Source organism: Cololabis saira, chromosome 6 (assembly GCF_033807715.1).
Source record: "Cololabis saira isolate AMF1-May2022 chromosome 6, fColSai1.1, whole genome shotgun sequence".
In the NCBI taxonomy this organism is placed as follows: domain Eukaryota; kingdom Metazoa; phylum Chordata; class Actinopteri; order Beloniformes; family Belonidae; genus Cololabis; species Cololabis saira.
Genome location: NC_084592.1, coordinates 2890386 through 2914477, shown reverse-complemented (window position 1 = coordinate 2914477; position 24092 = coordinate 2890386). Strand labels below are relative to the sequence as shown.

The 24092-nt window shown below is 37.6% G+C and overlaps 1 protein-coding gene across 1 annotated transcript in view; it reads left to right on the top strand.

The window, feature by feature from the left end:
- Nucleotides 1-1861: 1861 nt before the first annotated feature.
- Nucleotides 1862-24092, top strand: part of LOC133446275 (collagen alpha-3(VI) chain-like) — a 103895-nt gene continuing 81664 nt past the window's right edge. Inside the window, exons 1-5 of the mRNA XM_061724285.1 lie at nt 1862-2465; nt 3676-4272; nt 15303-15896; nt 19465-20088; nt 20194-20775. Coding sequence (XP_061580269.1) covers nt 1862-2465; nt 3676-4272; nt 15303-15896; nt 19465-20088; nt 20194-20775 — 3001 coding nt within the window. The remainder of the gene's footprint in view (nt 2466-3675; nt 4273-15302; nt 15897-19464; nt 20089-20193; nt 20776-24092) is intronic.

Genomic DNA, 24092 nt, shown 5'->3' with positions numbered 1-24092 from the left:
CAAAAGCCTGGCAATAACATGGGAGAAAACAATCATCAATGTTTTATGCAACTGAGATGTTCTGACAATGCAAATATATTACCAGAAAGATATTTTTCCCATTGTGTCACGGAACGTTGCAATGCTGCAATGATGTGTCTTCTGTTGTCTCAGATGACCAGTGAACCACTAAAAAAAGGGATATTTGAAACTAGAAATCCCCAAAACAACTGTAAAGATTCTAAAGTGTAAATAGATGGTATACAGCAGCTAGTAGGTTGTGATGGCACATGGCTGGTTGTTGACTTACATTTGATTGTGTCTCATTCCACAGGTGTCTTTGCTTCATCTAAAGATGAAGAGGTATCAGTTGGTACCGTCTTGTGTCCTACTGGGCCTCCTGTTTACAGGACTGCTCCCCAACCTCAATGCTCAGGAAAGTAAGTTCAACTATGTTCCTGTCACTGATCTCTTTCTTTGTAACATTTTATGAAATTATGAATTAGTTTTCAATAGGAAAGGTTGAGTTTTTTTCCACAGATTCCACTTTGAAATATTGTACATGAAACACAATATTTATATCGCAATTATTACACCTTCATATTTGATTTATAAATTATATAGGAAAGATATTGAATGCTGTAAAATAATTAAATTTGATTTCAGGAATATGTTATATGCAAAAAAATGTTTTAAAGTTGTAAAGATATAAACAATCATAAAACAATGTACTTACCTTAAATGGTAAATTGTAAAAGACAGCCATCTCTTTAAACTGATGGTTAATACAATATAAATGGTTCATAATATAAAATAGCTTTTTTATTTTTGCAGGTTTAATTTGAAGGTACTATTGAAACAAAAACAACCCAGTATCTGTACTGTGTTATTTGTATTTTGTGGAGCAAAGTTACACATACGAGTCAGTAGAACTGTAGACCCCAAAAGTGCTTTAGGAGTTGGAAACTTACCACATTACAACAGTTAAAACTTCTCAAATTCTTTGCCTGGGGTGCACAAATCATTGTCTACAAATCACAGATGAAAAAGTCTTGATAAAAAAAAAAAAGTGTTTTTCCTGTTGCTGCAGTGAAAATGGTGCAAAACACACCTTTAAGGATGGTTTACAACATAAACCATGCAGAGGAAATAATGCTTTTGCTCCTGTTTTTGCTTTTGCTGATGTTTTTTTCTGTTTGCTTCTGTACAGTAAGTCAGTATGCGATTTCCTGTAATTCAAGTTTAACATATGTAGAACATATTCTCCCAAACATGTTCCTATATCATTTTTTAACATAAACACAAGCATTACCTGTGAGGGAAATTTGCACATTTCAAGTCCAGTTCCATGGGCTGACACTTTAGTCCTGCATCTGATTTGTAGTCTATGATTTGTGCATCGACAATGAAGTACTGAAATTTGGGAAGTTATAACGGTTGTATTTGTGGCAGAGAGGAAAACTTTTTACAAATAAACAAGTTATAAGTTCTAAAACCCCCGAACACAGTATAATCTACATCTGCATACACAAATTAAATGGTATTTAATCTTCTGTCTAAGAACCCTTGGCCTTTGGAAAAAAATAAATTCACAGGTTTTGTGAATTTAGGTGAACTCTTTCTTTTTCTTTTTTCTGCAAAAAATTGCTTTAAAAAATATGTATTTTCTACTTGACCAAATGTTTCTATCGTAATTTAGTGTGAAAAGAAATATGTCCAGCTTCTTACTTTACCTTAAACTGCACAAACAGTACAGATATATTTTGAAAAATATTTGGAAAAGTTATTTTGATGCCATGTACCAAGTATCTTTTCACTGGTCTTCACTTCTGTCCTCCACACACGCTCTTCTGAAGACTGTGCACAAGGGTTGGCAGCCGATATGTACTTTCTAGTGGATTCATCCCGGAGTATTGGAGAGGAGAACTTTGAACATGTCAGACAGTTTCTTTACAGCCTGATACAATCCCTACACCAGGTTGGAGGACAGAAGTTTAAGTTTGCCCTGGTGCAGTACAGTAGCAGGCCCCACACTGAGTTTGGGCTCAACACTTATTCAGGATCCCAGGAAGCCCTGGCACACATCAAGACTATGTCTTATCACGGTGGGGGGACACGCACTGGCCTGGGCCTGGAGTTCCTTACGCGTACACATTTCACCGCTGCTTCTGGCAGTCGTGCCGCCGACGGCGTGTCCCAGGTGGTGGTGGTGCTAACGGACGGGCGCTCTCAGGATGACGTGGCAGAGCCAGCTCAGATGCTGCACATGGCAGGCGTGGAGATGTTTGCAGTTGGGGTTCAGGATGCAATGGACTCCGAACTCAGGGAGATGGCTAGCCAGCCTTACGACACGCATGTATTCAATGTAGACTCTTTCCTGCAGTTGGGGGAAATAATTCAAGATTTAGTAGTGTGTCTTTGCGGTGCAGTGGCCCAGTCAGGGGGGACTATGGCAAATGAGGCCCCAGTGCCTGGAGGAGGGACAGGTAATGAAATAAAACCAGTGTCACTACCACATGTGTCTTTGTGTGCAGGAAGACGCTGCTGCAAATGCAATTGTGCCTGTATGTTATCATTAACACAAGCACTTTTTGTTTTATTCTCTATACCCTTTTAACTTTCAGCTGCGAAAATAACATCACTTGTCCTTTCTTTGTTTAAACAGCAGCAGTTTCCTTCCGAACTCGAGACACAATTTAACACTGAATGTTTGTATTAGATTAGTCAGAATCTGTGTAATAACACCTCACATTCAGGAAAAAAAAGAAAAATACCTATTCCAGAAAGCTTCAGCCTTGTAAAAGTTACCATTTAAAATCGTTCCATTGAGCTTTTAACATCATCTAACCAAGCACCATTGCTTGTGTGTCCTGCACTTGTATTTTTTGTCTTCATTGGTGAAAAATGTCCATATGTGTTACATATGTGCAATATTCTGGATTTGAACCAGTAATGAACCTTCCTGGAATCATCTGGGAGCTGCAAAAGGACTTCAAGAAAGTTTGTCAATGCAGTTCCCCAAAATTAAAGAACATTTAAGTTGTTGTAAAATAAATGTGAAATATAAACTTCAGTGTTATACATTAAAATGAATCAAAAGCATCACCAACATGCATGTTTTTGTTCATTTTATACAAAATCACATCAAATTTGTTCTCAAGTAGTGCAAAGATGCAGGCACTCAAGATGATCCACAGGGTCATGACTGGTCACTTTATCTGAGTTCTGTAACAAGAGTCTGCATGGGATGCTTGAACCCAGTGGAGTTCACAAACAAACAGATTTTGATTTATATACATATTTTATACTCCCTTCACCTCACCCCTGCCCCCCCAAAAAAGCAAACAAACAAGCAAAAACAAACAAAAACAAAAACTTCATTAGCCAACAAGCTACTTTCCATTGTGCTACTGATGTGGAAAAACATGCGAGATAGGAAATGGTCTCATTACAGCACTGTGCTGTCTGGATTTCTGGATCCGTAATCATTTTTATGAAGTAATCCATATCCAATCCAAGTAATCATTCCATAAAACAATAACTAATTTGCAGAACTCTCCTGTGTTCAACCTACATGCAGTATGATGTTTTGTTGTTGTTGATTTTTGCACACTGTCTTTGTCTCTGTTTCACTAAATTAATGCTTTCACAATTTCCATTTTCCTTTGTTTTCTCTCTCTCTCTCTCTCCCCAAAGCACAAGATTCAGCTGACCTAGTATTCTTAATTGATGGATCTGAGAACGTTGGAGCAGCAAACTTCCCCTATGTGCGTGATTTGGTTTCGAGAGTTATTGAGACCCTTGATGTGGGCAGAGACACTATTAGGGTGGCTTTGGCCCTGTACAGCACTGACCCAGAGATCAAATTCTATCTTAATAGCTATTACAGCAAATCAGCAGTCTTGGAAGCTGTAAAAGGCCTGACCTACCAAGGGGGTGCTGAATCCAACCTGGGGGCTGCCTTGGAGGAAGTGGCTGAAAGCCTTTTAAGTGAAACGGCTGGGGGCAGGGCAGATGAGGGTGTGCCCCAGATGTTGGTGATTGTCAGTGCCGGTCCATCCACTGATGATGCAGGTGCTGATGATCAGGCCCTTAAGAGGTCCGGTGTTATCACATTTGGAGTGGTGATTGGTGACACTGCAACTGCAGATCTGGAAGAGGTTGCCACAGACAAAAGCTTCATCCTGTCAGCTCCCGATTTCAGAGCACTTGAAAGCATGGGTAATCTGCTCCGTCCATACATTGATGCCGTGATGCAGCGCAACATTATAGTTCATAATGAGTTCACTGAAGGTATGTAACTTCTCAAAGCGTTGGTGGGGTATTGTGGTTGTGAACTAAATTGACTGAAAGCGCTGGAGGATTCATAATGACTGTAATATTGTGTGCAAGGTAGCATATACTTAAGCTAAACTTGAAATTTTAATATGTTCCATAAGATTTTTAATGGTCCAATGTGAAGGATCTTTTTACTTTTCACTCTAAAACGGCAGAGAACAATCAACTGAGTATTCCTCTGATATGGAAAAAAAAATCTCCCAAAAATAAAACACGCCCGAGAAAACCTGAAAAATGAAGGCGATATATTAGTATACAGAAAAGTTTTCCCTTTTCTTATTCTTCAGCTTCTTCTCTCAAAAAAATTGCTAAAAATGTGGTGCTAATTGCTCGGCTAATTGATCATTCAAGTTTCCAAACACTTGGCCCGATTGTCACTAAAGGACCGTACAACCTCATTGTGCCAATTATTACAGAATTGCGATATTTAACTTTCAATTTAAAAAAAAAAATTCCATTTGACTTTGGACGCTTGTTGCTAGGCAACAGGTTATCTTAGAGACATCGTACAAATGTTCCCCGACTCGGCACGCCGTGGACTTCAACATATTCAAATTTCATGAAGCTGTGATTCAAGGAAATTTTATGTCAAAATCCATGCCAAATGGCCCCATTCATTCGGATGGCGCTTTTGACCATGGTGAAAAAAAAATCTGTTAATGTAGCCTGAACCGGAATGTGCACTCACACATAGCATACATCGTTAGATCTATCGTGCCTCGATGAGCATTACTTTTCTCAGAAATTACTTTTCTCAGTCAAAAGCATTACCATGGCAACGCTAGATGCCAAGAAGCAGAAAAAAAGGACGCTTATTGGTCGGCCGAACTTTAACGTAGAGACATCATTCAAATGTTCCCAGACTCGGTTCGCTTCGGACTAAAAGATCTTTCAACCTCATTATGCCAATTATTACAGTTTTGAGATCTTAAAATTTCAATAAATAAAAAATGTCCATTTGACTTTGGACGCTTGTTGCTAGTCAACAGGTTATCGTAGGGACATGATTCAAATGATTCAAAACTCGCCTGTGGACTACAACATATTCAAATTTCATGAAGCTGTGATTTACATACATTTTAAGTCAAAATACCTGCCAAATGGCTCCATCCCCAAAGGTTTATTAACAACCTTTAACGGTTTATTAACAACCCTAAACTACTTCTTGGCCATTATTAATCACCCTAAACCACACACCCCCTGAAGCAGGGGCTGTGGTTTATTAACAACCCTAAACCACACCCCCTGCGGGGAGCACAGGAATTAATGCATTACAACCATAAACACCTGAAACTGACATAGAACCACCACGAACATAAACACTACAACCCCAAACCAAAGCAGCAAGAGGGGACGAATGGGCAGTAGGGCATGCCCATATCAAAATTTCCTGAAATCTTCTAGTTCCCTTCTAGAATTGATGGGCATTTCACAAAAAGTAAACAAACTGACCAATCATAGCCTTGATTTCATTCTTCCCAAATATCCAATAATCTGTCAATGTCACCTGTAAAGTCCCTCCTATCCAATCCCTATTTGATGAGGTTTAAGTTTAACATTGTCAACGTTAAAGTGCAAAATAGGAGGTTTTACTTTAGCAGATGTTTATCGGATAAAAGTATGGCTAAATTTAGGGAGGCCATCCCTTCTCATCTTACTAGAGTAGAACATAGTGAAGCAGTTGAGGCCAGTGACCTGGGTTCTACCTCTGTAGATAAGGATTTACTTGTCAGTAACACTGCAGATTTGCTGGACTCAGGTTTAAATACAGTTGCTCCTTTGAGAAAAAGGGTCTCTAACCACAGGAGCTTAACTCCCTGGTATTATTCATATATCTGTATGCTGAAACAAAAAGTGCATAAAATGGAAAGGAAGTGGTACTCTTGTAAGTCTGTAGATTCTTATAGCTCATGGAAAGACACTCTAATAGTATATAAAAAAGCCATTGGCAAAGCTAGAACAGCTTATTATCCATCGCTGATAAAGGGTAATAAAAATAACCCATGTTTTCTGTTCAGCACTGTAGCCAGGATGACAAAGACTCACAACTCTGTTGAGCTGTGCATTCCTGCAGCTCTCAGTAGTGAAGCTTCTTTCATCAAATCAAAATCATCAAATCATCAGAATTGGAGAAGAAAAGAACCAGGCCCACCCAGTAGTGGCTGTGGCCGTTTCTTCAGCTTCAGATACTTCCCAAGGCTCTGACCTGACTCTTGACATTTTAGCCAATTATCGATGAATTTTCAACCTTCCATTTGTTTCTTGAATTCTGGAAAAGTAGTTGCAAGCCAATTATGTGACCATTTGTATAGGGATTATCTATTTGTTCGTTTGTAAGTTTTTCACTAAGGGTTCATAATGCATCTTAGCACAGAAACAGCACTGGTTCGAGTCATGAATAGAGATGGGAAAGATTTTTACGATTCCAATTCCATTTTCAATTCTGCTTAACGGTTCAGTTCTTTATCGATTCTCTTAACGATTCTCATTTGGAAAAAAAGGACAACAATGAGGCAAATGGCTCCAATATGATAGGTAGTGTTCGTTAGTCAATTACTTACCTGTAGTATTATTAACCAAGGACATGCTAACGTTGCTGCTTCTGCTGGGTTGAAAATTACTGACGTTAGTCCGGAGGGGATCGAAAACCCAACATTCATTGTTTGTTAGGGCTGCAGCTATCGAATATCTTATTAATCAAGTATTCTACTGAAAAGTTCACTGCCTTCACTCAAAAAACTAAGGATCTCACCAGGAAATGTTCTTATTTCTAACCTAAAAATGCCATTACACCTGATAACACACATCACTTAAAAGGTTAGGTGTTTTTCCCACGTGTTTCAATCGAACTTTCATTTGTGTCAAGCAAACTTGAAGTTCTAGTTAAGTTTTAAGTTAAAGTCTTGATAAGATTTTGAGTTTGGCAGTGTTCAAAATAAAATGATGAGACCTGCTGTATTGGAGCACATTCGGCACCAGTGCTGCTTGATGTTTTATCCATCAATGACTACAGAGATAAAACTGAAAACTACCCAGTTAGCTTTATTACGTTTTTATTTTTCACCCTAATCACTTTACAGTTCTGTGTTTTTACAGATTAAATGCATTAGCCGCATTGACAGTCGTCATAATTAATAGAAACCTAGCCCTCCACAGGCTAACGCTATGTTATCAAGGTACCGTAACGTTAATCTCATTAATTAGTGCTACGTTAACTTAATATTACCGTGTCTGGGGTGACGGTTCCTCCGCTCTGGGAGTAACAGGGTGTTGGTGGAGAAGCTGCAGCGTTGAGGACGTACTGTTGTGGTATCAGCTCTGTCTTACAGTGAAACATGCAACAGTGTTGCCTTGGTGTCCAGCTGGAAATCTCCCACACTTTTTCTGCCTTTTCTTTGTGCCTTTCGTCGCCGCCTTCGTCGTTACCTCTACATCCAAAAACCAAACATACCCGCCGCCGCTGTCAGCGCGTTGTGCCGCATTAAACGTAGTCCGGGCGAAATACCTGCTTTGAGCTGCAAAATTAAACGATTCCTCGAGGCAGAGAAAATTCCTCGATAATTTTGTGTAATTGAATTACTCAAATTATTCGAGGAATCGTTTCAGCCCTAATTGTTATTACATGCTGTGTGCGCAAATGTTTTTGCATGTTGGTAATATTTCCTCCCTTTGACAAAATATTACTGTTGTCGTCTTTTTTACTGAAAATGTAACCAGACTTTTGAGCGTTTGTATCGCTTGGGCGCCATTGTTTACTATCGACTGCTGGCTTACGCATGTTGCTACGCTACGCAAGGTGCTGAAGTTACGCAACATGCGTGATGACGTCATTCATGCCCACTGGAATCAAAAAGGGAATTGTTTGCAAATTTTGCACACGATTCCAAGGAATTGAAACACTGGGAACCGGTTCTGAACAAGAACCCCATCACTAGTCATGAATGGCCTTCTTATGCCCTCAGATAAGGGATTAGTGTCCATACTGGTTCTACTGGACCTCAGATAAGGGATTAGTGTCCATACTGGTTCTACTGGACCTCAGTGCTGCTTTTGACACTGTAGATCAGCATCTTACTGCACAGGTTAGAGCATGTTGTTGGGATTAAAGGGACAGCTCTACGTTGGTTTAAATCATATCTATCTGACAGGTTCCAGTTTGTTCATGTTCATTCTTTGGTATAGATGCGGGTCTGCTACAGTGTCCCACAGGGTTAATTGTTGGGGCCTATCTTGTTCAGTTTATACATGCAGTCCTTGGGAAGAATAATCCAGAACCACAGCATTCATTTCCATTGCTATGCTGATGATATGCAACTGTATTTGTTCATGAAGCCGGATGAAACAGAACGGTTAGCCAAACTTCCGGTATGTCTTAAGGACATCACGGACTGGATGTCCACTAATTATTTGCTTCTAAATTCAGATAATACAGAGGTTATCTTTTTTAGTCCCAAACACATTAGGAAGGGATTAGATGGTGTTGTGAGGGCCTCCAGTACTACTGTGAGAAACCTTGGTGTTATTTTGTCAGGATTTGTCATTCAAACAGCATATTAGTCAGGTTTGTAAGACAACCTTTTTCCATCGTTATATCTAAAACATTAGGAGCATTCTCTCCCACTGTGATGCTGAAAAACAAATTCACGTGTTTGTTTCTTCTAGACTAGATTACTTTAATGTAGGATTCAATTCAATTCAATTTTATTTATATAGCATCTATTACAACAGAAGTTCTCTAGGTCTTTTTCTCTTCTTTCCAGAGACCAAGAACATGACTCTTGAGCAATAATTACATAAACATAACATAAACAATGGCAGGAAAAAAACTCCCCTAGTGGGAGAAAAACTTGAGCCAAACAAGGAAAACTCCCCTTTAGGAGGGAGGAAACCTGGACCAGGACCTGGATCATAAGGGGGGGTCCTCCTGCCAGAGGCCAGTTGGGCAGAGCAGGAAGCAGAATCTCCAAGTAATGCTCTGAATATCCTCCAGGCAATCCAAAATGTAAAACTCAGAATCCAATTCAAAGTGTTATTACTTCTGTATGAAGTCCAAAACGGCCTAGCTCTGCGACATTTTCAAGACCTGATAGTGGCTTATATTCCTAATAGAGCTCTCAGTTCTCACAGTGCAGGTTTCCAAATGTAGATTTAGAGGACAGGCCTTCTGCTATAAAGCACCATTACTATGGAAGCAACTTCATTTTAGGTTAAGGAGGATGACATCACCTCCTCCTTTAAAGCCAAACTTAAAACGTTTCTGTTTAGCAAAGCCTATAGTTAGTGTAAATTCTAGTGCGTTAGTGCCAGTAATCATAGCTAGATTAGAGCAGCTCGTCGTTGGCATAGCTTCGTTGTGGATAGTTTTACTATAGGCCTACGCTGCAGGGGGACACCAACATGATCCACTGAGCGGTGCCCCTCACTCTTTTTGCTCTTCTTTTCTTTCCTTTCTTTTGCTCAATCTACAGTTATTAATTAGAATAGTCTCATAAGTGTGCTCCATTGTTCTTGTAGTGTATTGTGCTTGTCTGCCCATTTTTCTCCTCTTCTGTACATGTTTGCAGGCCAGATCTGGAAGCTATGGTCTGCTTCCAGGCTTCCAGCTTCCAAATTTGCATGCTGCCCTGCAGACTTACCCTCTGGCCATCCGGGTGTTTACCTCCATCTGTCTGTATAGATGTCTCTGTTAGATACCTACTGACATCCCGATCTGCGGTCTCATCCTCTGACCACCTCAGTGTTTGCTGTCTACACCTGTTTATATCAACCTGATCTCATAAAAATCTGAAATGCCCACGACCTCTCACCACTATTTTCCGTGGCACCAGCATGGAAAATGGTATAATTCCGTGTGAGCACCATGGATATTGTACCATGCAAAGTCAATGGGATTCGTTGTCGAGATATATACATGGATTATTACATTATTATTATGTATATATTATTCTTTATTGTAATAGCTAAGTTATGATTTTTTGATGCGCAAGTTACTGTTTGTTACCGTCAGTTTGTAAAAGCATGTTTTTAACGCTGTTTTAACAGTGTTTTAATGGTGTTTTGATGATTTTTAACAGTATTTTGACGGCGAGTATTTAACCGTGTTTTCTAGTATTTAACGTAAATTTGAGTATTTAACCGTGTTGTTTGCTGTCGCCATGACGACGGAGGTGGCGTAAGTGAAGTGAAATTATTATTTTTTAGCACAAACCACAACCGTTTCCTACTTCTAACCAATCATAAGTGGTGCCTTAACCTAACCAGACCTTAACCAGAGCGTCGTACAGCCACAAAATATCATTTTTAATGGCTTTTGAACCAGGAAGTGGAGACAGGCGATATTTAAATTCATTGTTTTAAACATTCTCCCATTCCGTCAACCACAGGGAATTCCCTGGGAATCCCCTCTACGTCATAGAGTGACGAGTGGAGATCCTGATCATGTGACAAGTGCCCCGATCGCGGATGTGTGGTCATTGGTTACTGTTGCTATGGACGTGGAAGTAAACGGTTAAATATGTTGTGCTTTTGAATGGTAAATATTAAAATAAACCGTACACAGGTACATTTACAACTTATATTGACTGTGAATACATCAGTCAGTTACATGATGTTAAATTAAGTATCCTAAATAAACAAACATATTTACAATTCCTTAACATACATCATCTCTATAAAATGTAGTTACTAATTCAGATGCACTACATAATAGATATATTCAATTGATATATGTTTTTTAAAACGTTTTTATACGTTAGAGTTAGGGTTACTCTAGGTTTAACCCAAACTAATGTGACTACAAATATGGCGCTGATTAGCATAAAGCTGTATAGCATGACTCTAGGGAAATGTAGTTCTTAGCTAATATTATTTTTTTTCAAAGAAATGGAGGTTGTTAATACTAAAATAAGAGTGCACATAGTAGTTTAAGGGCATGATGCACACATTTGTGTAAATATATTTGTTATATAATTGTTAAGTATGTGAAAATAAATTTTAACCATGTTTTACCCTTATATTATAGCGCCACCTAGTGATGACTACTCTGGCATGATACATTAGATCAAGAGCTTTCCATAACAGTTGGTTTCATGTATATAGTCCCTTTTATCACAGAATTATAACCCTTTAAAAATGCATCAAGGTCAAGATTCAATGGTCATTATTTCAAAGCATGAGGCATGTATGAGCTTCATTCTGACTTATGCTAATCTACAGCTCAAGGCCTTTCCAAAAATGTATTTGGTTTTGTCATACGATTAAGTTTCATTTTTACCCCTGTTGGATCGCATCCTCTGTCAGGTATAGATTTCTGACCCTTATAGCTCCAGCCTGGATAAAAATTAAAAAAAACTTTTTTCAAATCCCTTCAAATACAGCAATGTTACTGTATGTCATTCTGACCCAGGATGCATTTGTTAGGTAAAATAAGGTATATTCTAGCCCACATCACAATGTATGACTATAATTAGGAAAAACATACATACATACATTGTGATGTGGGCTAGAATATACCTTATTTTACCTAACAAATGCATCCTGGGTCAGAATGACATACAGTAACATTGCTGTATTTGAAGGGATTTGAAAAAAGTTTTTTTAAATTTTTATCCAGGCTGGAGCTATAAGGGTCAGAAATCTATACCTGACAGAGGATGCGATCCAACAGGGGTAAAAATGAAACTTAATCGTATGACAAAACCAAATACATTTTTGGAAAGGCCTTGAGCTGTAGATTAACATAAGTCAGAATGAAGCTCATACATGCCTCCTGCTTTGAAATAATGACCATTGAACCTTGACCTTGATGCATTTTTAAAGGGTTATAATTATGCAATAAAAGGGACTATATACATGAAACCAACTGTTATGGAAACCTCTTGATCTAATGTATCATGCCAGAGTAGTCATCACTAGGTGGCGCTATAATATAAGGGTAAAACATGGTTAAAATTTATTTTCACATACTTAACAATTATATAACAAATATATTTACACAAATGTGTGCATCATGCCCTTAAACTACTATGTGCACTCTTATTTTAGTATTAACAACCTCCATTTCTTTGAAAAAAAATAATATTAGCTAAGAACTACATTTCCCTAGAGTCATGCTATACAGCTTTATGCTAATCAGCGCCATATTTGTAGTCACATTAGTTTGGGTTAAACCTAGAGTAACCCTAACTCTAACGTATGAAAACGTTTTAAAAAACATATATCAATTGAATATATCTATTATGTAGTGCATCTGAATTAGTAACTACATTTTATAGAGATGATGTATGTTAAGGAATTGTAAATATGTTTGTTTATTTAGGATACTTAATTTAACGTCATGTAAATGGCATTGATTTATTCACAGTGATTCAATATAAGTTGTAAATGTACCTGTGTACGGTTTATTTTAATATTTACCATTCAAAAGCACAACATATTTAACCGTTTACTTCCACGTCCATAGCAACAGTAACCAATGACCACACATCCGCGATCGGGGCCTCGTCACGTGATCAGGATCTCCGCTCCTCACTCTATGACGTAGAGGGGACGCCAAAGGAATTCCCTGTGGTTCACGAAATGGGAGAATGGTTAAAACAATGAATTTAAATATCGCCTGTCTCCACTTCCTGGTTCAAAATCAATTAAAAATTATATTTTGTGGTTGGACGATGCTCTGGTTAAGGTCTGGTTAGGTTAATACACCACGTATGATTGGTTAGAAGTAGGAAACGGTTGTGGTTTGTGCTAAAAATAATAATTTCACATCACTTACGCCACCTCCGTCGTCATGGCGACAGCAAACAACACAGTTAAATACTCGAATTTACGTTAAATACTAGAAAACACGGTTAAATACTCGCCGTCAAAATACTGTTAAAAAATCATCAAAACACCATTAAAACACTGTTAAAACAGCGTTAAAAACATGCTTTTACAAACTGACAGTAACAAACAGTAACTTGCGCGTCAAAAACTCATAAGTTAGCCACTATAATAAAGAATAATATATACATAATAATAATGTAATAATCCGTGTATATATCACGACAACGGATCCCAATTGACTTCGTATAGGTACAATATCTGTGGTGCTCACACGGAATTTACCACTTTCCGTGCTGGTGCCACGGAAAATAGTGGTGAGAGGTCGTGGGCATTTCACGGATTTTTGCGAGATCAGGTTGGTTTATATACTCATCCCTGTAATGCACCAACTAACCATGTATCAGTAATATGTACATATAACTCTTACCTCTCCTGCTCACAGATATGTCTGTGTCTTGTCTCTCTCTGTTATTCTGATCTCTCTGTTACTGCTCGGCCCAAATAGCTTTTGGCAGGAGGGTCAATCCCTTATGAGTCAGGTCTTGCTCAAGGTGTTTTCCATCATAAAGGGGAGCTTTTCCTTGCCACTGTTTGGCTTAAGGTCTTTTACACACTTGGGGAGTTTTAACCTGTCATTGTATATGTAATAATTGCTCTGGGATCATGTTCTGGATCTCTGGAAAGCACCTACTGTAGAGGCAAATTATATTGTAATAGATGTTATATAAAGAAAATGGAATTGAAATGAATCTGTTTGTGAGAGACCATATGTTACAAAAGGGTCAGAAACCAATTATGAGACTTTGTTGAAAACCAAAAAAAAGTAGTCTAAAAGCTTTTAATCGTAGTAATGATCAAACACGAATGCAGCAATTTGCCACCATGACTGCCACTGTTCTAGAACACATAGAATAAAAATAAATGTACAATTAGCATTACTCTTGTGATATAATGACAATAATATAATGGCAAAATGTAGTACTTTAGATTAATACGAAAAACTTCCGGCATGACAAATTAGGTGAAATTTAATCCATCAACACTTACATGTCAATATGTAATGAATAGTTTGAAATAAAACCCTGATAAAATTTGGGTTACATTAGGTTTTAAATGTAGATAACATTTTATTCATAGCCTACAGTACATGATAACAGTTGTAGGCAGCACTTAAAATGCTAACTTTTCAAAATGGCTGCTTACCAGCATATTGAAATTCAGAAGCCAGTAATAACACATTTGAGAGACCCAGGTATATAAAATTGTGTAGGCACATTCATAGTTGTATTTTGATGGAATGTACCAAACTTTAAACCAATCAGCCGCTAAGGGGCTCTATAATATGAAGACGTACATCTTGCCACATATCTCAAGAAGCATGAAGGCTAGAATAAAAAATCTCTTTAAACACCCATTTCAGTTCCAATATAGTAACACAATTTCAGCTATAAACATTTTCTCACCATTAAAAACAAAACAAAACTGAAAGTAAAATTCTAACGATTTAGTCAAGAGTTTCATTTCATTTTCATAAAACTTTGTACAATTCAACTAGAATTATTGCTGATGAGAAGTTTTAAGAATGTTTATCAAACAAACAATTTTGGCTCTTTGGTCTGTATTATTTATGTAATAATTCAAAATGAAAAAGAATGGTTCGAATCATTATGTGATCATTTGGAACACACTTAGGACAACTCTCTCAAAAAGTTGGAAAGCTTTGGAACATGTGAATTAAAACAGATTTAATCCCAGTAAGAAATGGATGATTGTACTAATGCATCATCTAAATAAAACATTGTATTGACATATGAACTTTAATTCATTCAGTTCAATTCATTTTACTTTAATTAAATCAAATTAGATCAAAATAAAATATTGATTTTATTGCAATTTACGCCAATGTAAAAGTCAAACCTCATCAATTAATAAACTTATGAGAAAATGCAGTAATGATATGATTGTAAATTGTATTTAATATGCATGAAATATAATTGAGAATTGTTGTGTATACATGACAATATTACTCAACAGATATCCTTCATAATTCAAAACAATGTAAAACATATATCTAATGAAATATATTTGAGGGGTTTTTCATTTTAATGCGAAAAATCTTTGTTTTTCTTTCATTTTATTGTCACTTTTTTCTTTTTCAGTGGTGACAGTTGGAAAACGAGACATAATTTTCCTTGTCGACAGTACAATGGGAACAGCCGCCATTGGTGCTTTGCGTGAATTCATCAAGCGGTTTGTCAGCACAATGCCTATTGGTCCAGATGGAGTTCAAGTAGGGATTGCCCAATTTACTACAACTCCCAGACTGGAGATGGATCTCAACAGCCATGGAAGTAGAGAAGCATTAGTTGCTGCTTTGGGTGCTATCCGACCACGACCAGGAACGACTATCAATATTGGAGCAGCCTTGGACTTTGTGCGGACGAATATGCTGCGGGCTGACAGGGGCAGTCGTTTTCAGCAGAATGTACCTCAACTTGTACTGCTGTTAACAAGTAAGAAGTCTACTGACAGTGTGGTGGAACCTGCTATGGCACTGCAGCAAATGGGTGTATTGACTCTGGCTGCCGGGTCCAAAAGTGCTGATGTCCAGGAGCTGAAGCAAGTTGCCTTTGCTGACAAAGTTGTTTTCTCCAAGAGTGACTTCCGGCAACTGTTTCGCAATCCACGGGATATTGTCAATGCACTTTCGACTCTCGCTGGGGTGGTAGTGCCTGAAGGACCCACTGAATCAGGTAATATTTTTTCTTTTGATTTTAAGTACCACAACACACAGTAGAAATTTTTAGCAAAATCCAAAAGAAATGAGAAATGGTCTGGACTTATTATTACTTTTTTCCCCCCTCTTCTTTGTTATACAAAGTGCTTACCGTGTTGTCTCACACACCTATTCACCCCATATATCTTATTATTAGGCTTGATTAGGCTCTGGGAATGATTCAAATTGAAAACATGTCTCTATCACATGTATTGATAAATGTGAAGAAACTTGCACACAAGAGGGTCTTTTATTATTTTAATATTGCTGATTATGGCTTACAGTTTAAGATTAAGATTCCCAGAATATTCTAATTTTTTAGGATATTTGAGTTTTCTTAAACTGTAAGCCATGATCAGCAATATTAAAATAATAAAAGGCTTTCCATATTTCAGTTGATTTATAATGAATCCAGAATGTATGACATTTTTGCATTACAGAAAATAAAGGACTTTATCACAATATTCTAATTTTCTGAGACAGTCCTGTATATCAACATGAAAAAAAACAATGAAACAACACTCCCATAAAATGACAAACAACTATACACATACTGTAAATGAATGAAAAAAATATTATTTACTTCTTGAAATCAATTTACTAAATTTGAAATAATTTCATAGTTAATAAATACGTTGAACCCGGCAAATATTTCTCTCCAGAAAATAATACATATGTTAATTAATACTTTTGAACCTGCACCTGAGGATGATAAACTTCCCGCCAAAGGGCAAAGGCTGAAATTCACAGTACAGTATATGAATGGGGTCTGACAACACTGGACTGGACTGCTCATAGAAACACTGCAGGGAGATATTAATGACGTTTTCCAACATGGCTTGATAGAAGTCCTGACAAAGTTCAACTAATAACTACAAAATGTTGTTATACAGTAGGAAGTCAGTAAATGAGATATGCTAAATGCAAACACAATTTGATTGAGGCTAGCCAACATGGTGCTAGCTATGTGATCCTGTTTCTTCTGCCTTCTGCTGCCAGTTTTTTGTTCTCATACAAGAAGATTTAGCACACTGATTGAGGAGTGGTTGTCTTGTTATTTCTTTTTCTCCTTTTCCATGCAAATAAATGCTTATGGGTCAATAACGAATAAGGATTAAAAAAAAAAGAATATCTATTGCAGTAGTTCAAACATTAAAAATGTTGTGTAGACATAAATTCATATACAAATTTTAAATTAAGTGATTTCAGAGTTTTTTGTCAAGATGAATTGGCACTAGCCTTAAAAAAGGTAATGTGGTGCAACCATGATTTATATTAAAAATAAATGAATTTCCTTAACATCTTGACATCTTTTGTTTTACAAGTTTTCAGTATTATATAAAAAATTGTTGTTTTTTTAATGGTCGCGCCACATGATATTTCATAAAATGGATCATCAGTCAAACTTTGTTTGTATATTATAATGGAAATATGAATACAAATGTGTTGCAATCTTACACACTACAAGACAGTTCATAAATCATGCCAGATAGAAGAAGATTGATTTAAAAACATTTAGAGTGATTCCAAAAAAAAGTTTTCAAAACAAGAGTCCTGGTCGGACGGTCGCACCACATGACATTTTGACGCTTAAAACAACAACAAAATCCCAAATAACTAGTATTTTTTGTAAAATTCAAGTGAGTCCATGTGTGAGACAGGTAGTTCATATATCTGGTATTTTTTTATCCATTTAAACCTTTTTTGAACTGAAAAAAAATCTGTTTTTCAGAAAATATAGGCGTCACGTCATTGACCCGTATATATAAATGCTTATGCTTATATATAAATGCTTGTGCACCACTTGATTCAAACTCAGAACATTTCCAAAATTTCCCAGTTTTAGTCTCCATGGAAAATGTCTGGAAAGCCTCGAAGGACTTTTAATACAATTCATATACAGTATATTCTCAAGGTGATGCCATAGATTGATGCATTACAGAATGAAGAACAACAACATCCTATATACTCTGTGATGTACAAATACATTCAGCACAACCAACTGATAGGAAAATGTGAGCTTTAACTCATGGGCTGTATATTGAGACAGCTTTTCAGAAGTTTGCTGCATGCAACAGGAAGTATTTGTCTAAATCATCTGTATGTTCCTTTGAATACCTCAATGATCTGGTTAGATTCATCTTTCAAAAATGCTTCCGAAAATGCTTCCAAAAATGGAGCTTGTTGCACCAGGCTTTTCGAATACATGTAAAGCCACAAATATTGATACATATGAGTAAAAGCAAAAGATGAAACATTAAGGAGTTTTATTTAATATTCATGGTTTAATTAAAAACTAAGAAAAAGGGTATAGGCCTATTGGGTTTTATGGGTAAAAAAAGAAATGAGAAAATAGACAAAAAAGCTCCAATAGGACTTCGTCACCATAAGTAGGAATAAGTGGTAATACATAAATGATGGTCAAATAGATTGGTAAAAAAAACAAAAAAAAAAACTATCAATTTCTGTACAATTCAGTGCGTACCGTATTTTCCGCACTATAAGGCGCACTATAATCCTGAATCTTTCTAAAAAATCGGCAATGCTCCCTATAATCAGGTGCGCCTCATGTATGAATTTTTTTTGTGCTTACTGACCTTGAACACTGCGCTCAAAAATATTTCAAAATGTTTAAGTGCGACTTCGGTAAGTGACGAAGTTGCTCCGCTTGATTGATTATCGGACCATTCATCTGACACGGGGACTTTGGTCGGTTCTTGATTGAATACGGGTTGCAACATCAGACCACGTTAGACAACCAATTATGTAGCGCTGGCAATCAACCATCATCCAACATCTAGTCAACGTTACCTTACTATAATTAGACGTCAAGCCAACTTTAGGTTTTTAGAGTAAATCCACTTTTCAAATCTGTATCATAATCAAATTATAATCAAATGTTGGAATACAACATTGTTCCAATCTCACACTAACTTCAAGTGTCCGCTATCGCTGGCAATGATGAACAAATCAGTGAACAGGACGTAGTATGAAACTTACCTCCGCCACTTTTTAATTGTGGATTTGTGGCAGACGAATGAATTAAAATGTGAGTGTATTTTTCTGTATTAGTTACAACCGAACGATATTCTGAGTTATTGTGAATGAGTTGAATAAAGTTTGACTTATCAGACTGTTGTTTCGCTTTATATATGTTTTATCATGCGCCTTATGTTTGAAAATACACCCGTTCATTGATATTGCGCCTTATAATGTGGTGCACCTAATGGTCCGCAAAATACGGTAATTCAGATTTGTGAGTGTTGCAAATTTTAAGACAAAGGTTTTCTGATTGAATACTGAAACACTTGAGGTTGATGCAGCCAACAGAGTTTGACAAATAGATCATTCAAATCTTCCTTTAAATAATCTTCTAACAAGAAATAACCATTAGTAAGGCGGACAGGCATTATGAACGTGCACACTTACTACAGATAACAGTTTCAGTGGATATCATTTAACTTTTCATGTTTCTCTCATGTTAGAAGTACCTGCAAATGCCAGATAGCATGCAATAATTTGTTTATTTTTCTGCTTCTTTTTAGAGGTGGAGATAACTACAGTGCAGACACAGAAAGTGGTCCGAGACATTGTCTTCCTTGTGGACGGCTCAAACTACGTAGGGGGTACTAACCTGCCCTTTGTGAGAGACTTCATGATCAACGTGGTGAACCAGCTAGATGTTCGTCCTGAGAGGGTCCAAATCGGTCTCCTACAGTTTGCCGACCGGCAAAGAGTAGAATTTTACCTGAACAGCTACAGCAACAGACAAGCAATTGTGGACAAAATCTCTCAGCTCAGGTTAATTGGAGGCTCAGTGGTGAACACAGGAGCTGCTATGAATTACGCCCTGGCCACTATGTTCCAGCCTTCAGCTGGGTCACGCAAGATGCAAGATGTCCAGCAAGTGTTGGTCCTGATCACTGGTGGCCCATCCCAAGATGAACTCAAGTCGGTGGCTGATAAATTGGCTTTATCTGGTGTTTTGACTTTCACAGTCAGCGCTGGACAAGCAGATGAAGCATTACTGAAGACAGTTGCCTTTGTTCCAGATTTAGCTTACCATCAGACAAGCTTCTCAAATTTTCCAGCTTTGGCTGAAGTCATCATGCCAAAGCTAACGACAGTGGTTGGCGATACCAGTTACCAGGTAGCAGTGCCAGTCGCAGGTTAGTTTTGTAATTGTTTTTTTTTTCCTACTATTACAATATTTCAAATATTGAAAATGGTGTCAAAAACTGTAACTAGCTACATGAATTGTCCTATTCTTACAGGAGCTGAAAGAGATGTTGCTTTCCTCATCGATGGAACAGACAATGTTCGAGCAGATTTTCCCTACATCCGAGATTTTATTCTGAAAGTGATTGAACCACTTGACATTGGGAGTGACAGAGTACGAGTTTCAGTGGTTCAGCACAGTGAGAGACCAACTCCAAATTTCTACCTTAACACGTATAAAACAAAAGATGAGGTGATTAGAGCTGTTAGTTCAATGACACTGGCTGGCGGCCGCAGTTTAAATACAGGATCAGCTTTGAGATTCATGAGGAGCACCATCCTATCTGAAGGCTATGGCGGCCGGGCTTCTCAAAATGTCCCACAGTTTCTGATTGTTTTGGCTGGAGACAGATCCATGGATAATGTCAAAGAACCAGCAGGTCAACTGAAGACAGAAGGAGTAGTACCATTTGGTGTGGGTGTTAAGAATGCAGATGCAAAGCAGATAGAGGCCATTTCACACAACCCTTCTTTTGCCTTCACTGTGAGCGAATTCAGTGAACTGAGTACCATACCACAAAAGCTCAATAACTATGTGGGCCTTCCAAAGGAACAGCTGCAGATCGTCCTACAGCAAGGTAAGACAAAAATATTTTTCATACCGTACTAAACTTACTGTGCCAAAAACATAATGTTCCTTCCTGACATTTTGGTGCTTTATTTGTGTCTCAGTACAAAGTGATGTCAAAAAAAGAGACGTTGTATTCCTAGTGGATGGCTCTGATAACACCAAAAATGGATTCCCATACTTGAAAGGCTTTGTCAAAAACATAGTAGAGAGCCTCTCTCTTCATGAGCACCAGGACAGAGTGTCTGTGGTTCAGTTTGCTGATAGCCCTAAAGTCATATTTTATCTAAATACTCACAAGACAAAGAATGACACCCTCAATGCCATTGATAATTTAATACACATTGGTGGGAGAAATCTTAACATTGGAGCAGCTCTCCAGTTTGTGAGGCACAGAGTCTTTACTTCCTCCACCGGAAGTAGAAGACTCGAAGGAGTTTCCCAGATTTTAATTATTATAAGTAGTAAACCATCCACAGATAATGTGAAAGGGCCAGCTTTTGCTCTGAAAGAGCATGGCATTGTGTCAGCTGGGGTTGGAGTGGGAAATGCTAATGTTGAAGAGTTGGAGCTGATTGCAGTCAAACCTGGTTTCACATACAAAGTCACAGACTTTTCTAAACTGCCCTCAATCCATTCACAACTTGTTGCTACACTGAATTATCTTAAAGACGATAAGGAAAACATGAATGGAATCTCTGACTTAGGAGGTAAGAGCACTTTATTCAAATATGTTTTAAGTACTCTATGATATTGTTTGTCTTTATTCAAACACCCTGTATGCTTCATTTCTGCTTCTACTGTATTTATTACTACTTTCATTGGATCATCCACAGCTTCGTATTTCGCTTCTTTTAACCATCAATGTAACATGTGACATCAGTCTTGCTTGTGTTGTTCTCTCAGATGTTAGTCGCTTTGGATAAAAGCGTCTGCTAATTGACAGTAGTAGTAGTAGTCATCACCACATGTTCTCATTTGTCAAATTCACCACTCCCTTTTCTATCTATCATGTATCACGCAGTTGACACACAGAGTGATAAAAGGGATATCGAGTTTCTTCTTGATGGGTCAGATGACTCCATAAATAAACTTCCAGCTATTGGAGGATTTGTCATAAGAATGGCAGAGGAGTGGAACATTGATGAAGACAAGGTTCAGATAGCTCTGGCACTGTAAAGTAATGACACAGTAGTTTACTTCGACCAAATGACTCATAGATCCAAGAAGGCTGTAATCTATGGTGTGAGAGGTCTTTGACATAAAGGGGGAAGCACTCGAAACACAGGAACTGCTTTACAGTATGTACAAGATCACATTTTCAGAACATCATCCGGGAGTAGGCGTTCTGAGCAGGTTCCTCACATCTGCTTTAGCAACTGCACTTAAATGCAGTGATGATGTTTCTAGTGTGGCATCTGGCTTAAAGCAACTTGGAACAAAGAATTCAGACCTGGGGGAGCTTTAAGAAATTGCTTCCAAATTGTTTGAAAATTCAGCCAAAAATAGCTGAATTTATCCTAGGGTACATACAAACTGAGCTTTTTATGCTTTTGGGTAAAAAGGGTCAAAAAATTGATAGTTGAGAGATTGACTTTCTCCATGCCTAAATGTATGTTCCTGCACATTTGGTCTTGCACTGTCAAAACACAATTTCCTGGTTATTTTGTTCCTTTTTTGATCATGATTTCCTTTGTTGTACATCTGAGAGCTATGTTATGTTTTTGTATTTTATCCTTTTTGTAAGCCAATGTTTATTGAATCCTTGGTGGAAAATGTACAATGAAAGACCTTTTGAATCTTTTTTCATCTTTCATTTGTTATAGAGGAATATGTCTCACACACAATTTCCCTCTATCTGTTTATCAAACGATTTAATCTTCCTTCCTTCTTTTTTTGTTTTCATTTGTTTTTTCAAAACTTAAACTGGGAGAAATGGCAGCAATTTGATCATATGTAACCAAATTGTTTAAATTCCTGTGTGCTTACAGGTCCCACCAAAAGAGATGTTGTGTTTTTACTTGATGGATCTGATGATTCTAAGCAAAGCTTTCCAGATATCATAGATTTTGTACAAACAATAGCGAGAAGCCTAAACATTGAAGCAAATGGAGATCGTGTGGCTGTGGTCCAGTACAGCAACTCAGCAGAGATTAACTTTAACTTGAGTCATTATGCGACAGAAAATGATGTTCTTGAAGCAGTTGGACGTCTGACTCACAAAGGGGGTTATTCTCAAAATATTGGAGATGCTCTCCAGTATGTGAGAGAAAATGCATTTAATCCCGACTCTGGAAGTAGAGTCTTAGAGGGAGTTCCACAGATACTGATACTACTGTGCAGCAGACGATCTGGGGATGACATAAGAACCCAGGTCCGAATGCTCAGGAAAAATGGTGTCATTGCAATTACCATTGGAACAACTGATGCTGACACGATCGAGCTACAGACAATATCTCAAGAACCCAAGTATGCATTCTCTATTGCTGACTATGAAGAACTTCCCAACGTTAAACAAGCTGTGTTGTCATTAGTAGAAAAGGCTTCCCACAATATTGTGCACAATGTTCCAACTGCAGCTTTTGGTAAGATCGATTGTTTTTACTCTTTTGCAAACATTTTCTTTTAATTAATGAGAATGGGAAAATTGAAGCTGTCACTATGGCAGGTTAGCTGTCATTTGCCCGAAAATCAAATTGTCTATGATTTCTCTTTTGTCTTTATTCCAGAACCAAAGAAAAAAGATGTAGTTTTTCTTATTGATGGATCGCGTGACTCTCGAAATGGATTCGAAGAAATAAGAGACTTTATTGAAAAGGTTGTTGAAAATTTAACTGTGGGTATCAATAGAGACCAAGTTGCTGTAGTTCAATACAGCCGTGATGCCACAGTCAATTTCTACTTGAATTCCTATTCATCCAAGAATGATGTACTCAGTTCTATCGGAACAATGAGACATAAATTTGGACGACCTCTTAACACTGGAAAAGCCCTCTCATTTGTCAGAGACAGTGTCTTTGCTGCATCAGTTGGAGGCAGACAAACAGACTCTGTCTCTCAATATCTCTTTTTATTTAGTGGCGGGAGATCTGGAGATGATGTTAGAGAATCAGCACAGTCACTCAAAAACAAAGGAATAAAGACTTTGAGTTTTGGAACAAAGGGTGCTGATACTTTGGAAATGCAGACCATCGCTTACACACCAGCACATTACTTCTATATTCAAGATTATAGTGATCTGAAAAACATACATACATCTTTGGAGAGCAGATTAAGTGACACTGAAGAACAAATAGAATTCCCAACTATTGGTGAGAAACAGACATT